We start from the raw sequence: 4,379 nt of genomic DNA, 5'->3' as shown, positions 1-4,379 counted from the left end.
TCAGCTATCAACCATTTCCTCAAGGGTCTGATAGTGGGAGGTGGCAGGGTGGGAGGCGACAGGTTGGGAGGTGACAGGGTGGGAGGTGGCAGGGTGGGAGGTGGCAGGGTGGGAGGTCACAGGGTGGGAGGTGGCAGGGTGGGAGGTCACAGGGCAGGAGGTGGGAGGTGGCAGGGTGGGAGGTCAGGGTGGGAGGTGGCAGGGTGGGAGGTGGCAGGGTGGGAGGTGGTAGGGTGGGAGGTGACAGGGTGGGAGGTGGCAGGGTGGGAGGTGGCAGGGTGGGAGGTGGCAGGGTGGGAGGTCACAGGGTGGGAGGTGGCAGGGTGGAGGTCACAGGGTGGGAGGTGGCAGGGTGGGAGGTGGCAGGGTGGGAGGTGGTAGGGTGGGAGGTGACAGGGTGGGAGGTGGCAGGGTGGGAGGTGGCAGGTTGGGAGGCAACAGGTGGGAGGTGACAGGGTGGGAGGTGACAGGCTGGGAGGTGACAGGGTGGGAGGCGACAGGGTGGGAGGCGGCAGGGTGGGAGGCGACAGGGTGGGAGGCGGCAGGGTGGGAGGCGGCAGGGTGGGAGGCGGCAGGGTGGGAGGTGACAGGCTGGGAGGTGACAGGGTGGGAGGCGACAGGGTGGGAGGCGGCAGGGTGGGAGGCGACAGGGTGGGAGGCGGCAGGGTGGGAGGCGGCAGGGTGGGAGGCGACAGGGTGGGAGGCGGCAGGGTGGGAGGTGGCAGGGTGGGAGGTGACAGGGTGGGAGGTGACGGCAGGGTCGGGTGGGAGGCGGGTGGGAGGTGACAGGGTGGGAGGCGGGAGGTGGCAGGGTGGGAGGCGGCAGGGTGGGAGGCGGGGTGGGAGGCAGGGTGGGGAGGCGACAGGGTGGGAGGCGGCAGGGTGGGAGGTAACAGGGTGGGAGGTGGGAGGTGGCAGGGTGGGAGGCGGCAGGGTGGAAGGTGGGAGGTGGCAGGGTGGGAGGTGACAGGGTGGGAGGTGACAGGGTGGGAGGTGGCAGGGTGGGAGGTGGCAGGGTGGGAGGTGACAGGGTGGGAGGTGACAGGGTGGGAGGTGGGAGGTGAGGGTGGGAGGTGACAGGGTGGGAGGTAACAGGGTGGGAGGTGGGAGGTGGCAGGGTGGGAGGTGGGAGGTGGGAACAGGGTGGGAGGTGGGAGGTGGCAGGGTGGGAGGCGGAAGGTGGGAGGTGGCAGGGTGGGAGGTGGCAGGGTGGGAGGTGAACAGGGTGGGAGGTAACAGGCTGGGAGGTGGGAGGTGGGAGGCAGGGTGGGAGGCGGCAGGGTGGGAGGCGACAGGGTGGGAGGTGACAGGGTGGGAGATGACAGGGTGGGACTTGGCAGGGTGGGAGGTGGCAGGGTGGGAGGTGGCAGGGTGGGAGGTGACAGGGTGGGAGGTGACAGGGTGGGAGGTGACAGGTTGGGAGGTGAAGGTGGCAGGGTGGGAGGTGACAGAGTGGGAGGTAACAGGGTGGGAGGTGGGAGGTGGCAGGGTGGGAGGTGGAAGGTAACAGGGTGGGAGGTGGGAGATGGCAGGGTGGGAGGTGACAGGATGGGGGTGGGAGGTGGCAGGGTGGGAGGTGACAGGGTGGGAGGTGGGAACAGGGTGGGAGGTGGGAGGTGGCAGGGTGGGAGGCGGCAGGGTGGGAGGCGACAGGGTGGGAGGCGACAGGGTGGGAGGTGACAGGGTGGGAGGTGACAGGGTGGGACTTGGCAGGGTGGGAGGTGGCAGGGTGGGAGGTGGCAGGGTGGGAGGTGACAGGGTGGGAGGTGACAGGGTGGGAGGTGACAGGTTGGGAGGTGGCAGGGTGGGAGGTGACAGGGTGGGAGGTAACAGGGTGGGAGGTGGGAGGTAACAGGGTGGGAGGTGGGAGGTGGCAGGGTGGGAGGTGGGAGGTAACAGGGTGGGAGGTGGGAGGTGGCAGGGTGGGAGGCGGCAGGGTGGGAGGTGACAGGGTGGGAGGTGACAGGATGGGGGGTGACAGGGTGGGAGGTGACAGGGTGGGAGGTGACAGGGTGGGAGGTGACAGGTTGGGAGGTGGCAGGGTGGGAGGTGACAGGGTGGGAGGTGGGAGGTGACAGGGTGGGGGTGGCAGGGTGGGAGGTGGCAGGGTGGGAGGTGACAGGGTGGGAGGTGGGAGGTGGGAGGTGGGAGGTGGGAGGTGGGAGGTGACAGGGTGGGAGGTGACAGGGTGGGAGGTGGGAGGTAACAGGGTGGGAGGTGGCAGGGTGGGAGGTAACAGGGTGGGAGGTGGGAGGGAGGTGACAGGGTGGGAGGTGGCAGGGTGGGAGGTGACAGGGTGGGAGGTGGGAGGTAACAGGGTGGGAGGTGGCAGGGTGGGAGGTAACAGGGTGGGAGGTGGGAGGTGGCAGGGTGGGAGGTGGCAGGGTGGGGTGGCAGGGTGGGAGGCGACAGGGTGGGAGGTGGGAGGTGGCAGGGTGGGAGGTAACAGGGTGGGAGGTGGGAGGTGGCAGGGTGGGAGGTAACAGGGTGGGAGGTGGGAGGTGGGAGGGTGGGAGGTAACAGGGTGGGAGGTGGGAGGTGGGAGGTGGCAGGGGTGGGAGGTGGGAGGTGGCAGGGTGGGAGGTAACAGGGTGGGAGGTGGGAGGTGGCAGGGTGGGAGGTAACAGGGTGGGAGGTGGGAGATGGCAGGGTGGGAGGCGACAGGGTGGGAGGTGGGAGGTGGGAGGGGGTGGGAGGTGGGAGGTGGCAGGGTGGGAGGTAACAGGGTGGGAGGTGGGAGGTGGCAGGGTGGGAGGTAACAGGGTGGGAGGTGGGAGGTGGGAGGCAGGGTGGGAGGTAACAGGGTGGGAGGTGGGAGGCGACAGGGTGGGAGGCGACAGGGTAGGAGGTGACTTCATGTTAGAACAAAGCTTCCTTGAGATTTTGACGTTTCTGTGTTAAAAACATATTTGCACAGGCTTATCAGCAGGTTTGGTAAAATGCATTACGTGTGGGGGGTGGAACAAGGTATTCGTGTACCCATTAGTACTGTACAACCATTCTACCGTGTATCTAGGAATACTAGATGATGATCATGTTAGGTCCAAAGAAGTTATAGTAATGTTACAGGTATATTTACTCTGTACTTAAATGCCGTTGGTCAATTACAAATGAATCAGACGTCATGAGTAGATTTTACCTTAATCAAATACAATTTATTTATTTGTCAGACGCGCCGAATACAACCGCCGAGCGAGAAAGAGAGCAGTATAACTGATATCAGGTCGGTGAAGTCCTAATTACAGGGAGAGATAAGACTCCATTCCATCTACAAATACCTGACTAAAAGGTACCTTAATGCCCTAAAGCGTATCACATATCAGCAGCAGTCAATAAATCCCTCTGTGTGCGTGTGTTTGTGTGTGTGTGCGTGCGTGTGTGTGTGTGTGTGTGTGTGTGTGTGTGTGTGTGTGCGCGTGTGTGTGTGTGTGTGTGTGCGCGCGTGTACACGGTACTTTGTTGAAACACCTTTGGCAGCGATTACTGCCTCAAGTCTTCTTGGATATGATGCTACAAGCTTGGGTGGTGGTGTGTGTGGTGTGTGTATGGGTGGTGGTGTGTGTGGTGTGTGTATGGGTGGTGGTGTGTGTGGTGTGTGTATGGGTGGTGGTGTGTGCGTCCACACACCTGTATTTGGGGAGTTTCTCCCATTCCACGCCGCAGATCCTCTCAAGCTCTGTCTGGATGGATGGGGAGCACTGCTGCAAAGGGTTCAAGTCCGGGCTCTGGTTGGGCTTGTCCCGAAGCTACTCCTGCGTTGTCGTGGCTGTGTGCTTAGGGTCATTGTCCTGTTGGAAGGTGAACCTTAGCCCCAGCCTGAGGTCCTGAGCGCTATAGAGCAGGTTTTCATCAAGGATCTCTCTATACTTTGCTACATTAATCTTTCCCTCGATCCTGACTACTGTCCCAGTCCCTGATGCTGCCACCACCATGCTTCACCGTAGGGAAGGTGCTAGGTTTCCTCCAGATGTGACACTTGGCATCCAGGTCAGAGAGTTCAATCTTTGTTTCATCAGACCAAAGAATCTTGTTTCTCATGGTCTGGGAGTCCTTTCGGTGCTTTTGGGGGTAAGTCATGTGTCTTTTACTGAGGAGTGGCTTATTTCTGGCCACTCTACCATAAAGGCCTGATTGGTGGAGTGCTGCAGAGATGGTTGTTCTTCTGGAAGGTTCTCCCATCTCCACAAAGGAACTCTAGAGCTCTGTCAGAGTGACCATCGGGTTCTTGGTGACCTCCCTGACCATGGCCCTTCTACCCAGATTGCTCAGTTTGGCCGGCTGGCCAGCTCCAGGAAGAGTCTTGGTGATTCAAACTTCTACCATTTAAGAATGATGGAGGCCTCTGTGTTCTTGGGAACCTTCAATGTTGCAGAAATGTT

General features: G+C 61.8%; 1 protein-coding gene across 1 annotated transcript in view; it reads right to left on the bottom strand.

The window, feature by feature from the left end:
* Positions 1 to 330: 330 nt before the first annotated feature.
* The window catches only part of LOC121847011 (vegetative cell wall protein gp1-like), an 8,037-nt gene continuing 3,988 nt past the window's right edge, over positions 331 to 4,379 (bottom strand). Inside the window, exons 2-3 of the mRNA XM_042326285.1 lie at positions 1,141 to 1,705; positions 331 to 591 (exon numbers count right to left, since the gene is read on the bottom strand). Coding sequence (XP_042182219.1) covers positions 331 to 591; positions 1,141 to 1,705 — 826 coding nt within the window. The remainder of the gene's footprint in view (positions 592 to 1,140; positions 1,706 to 4,379) is intronic.

The sequence above is a fragment of the Oncorhynchus tshawytscha genome, linkage group LG08 (genome assembly GCF_018296145.1).
Source record: "Oncorhynchus tshawytscha isolate Ot180627B linkage group LG08, Otsh_v2.0, whole genome shotgun sequence".
Taxonomy (NCBI): Eukaryota; Metazoa; Chordata; class Actinopteri; order Salmoniformes; family Salmonidae; genus Oncorhynchus; species Oncorhynchus tshawytscha.
Note: the sequence above shows the minus strand (reverse complement) of the source record. Positions and strands in the feature narration are given on the sequence as shown.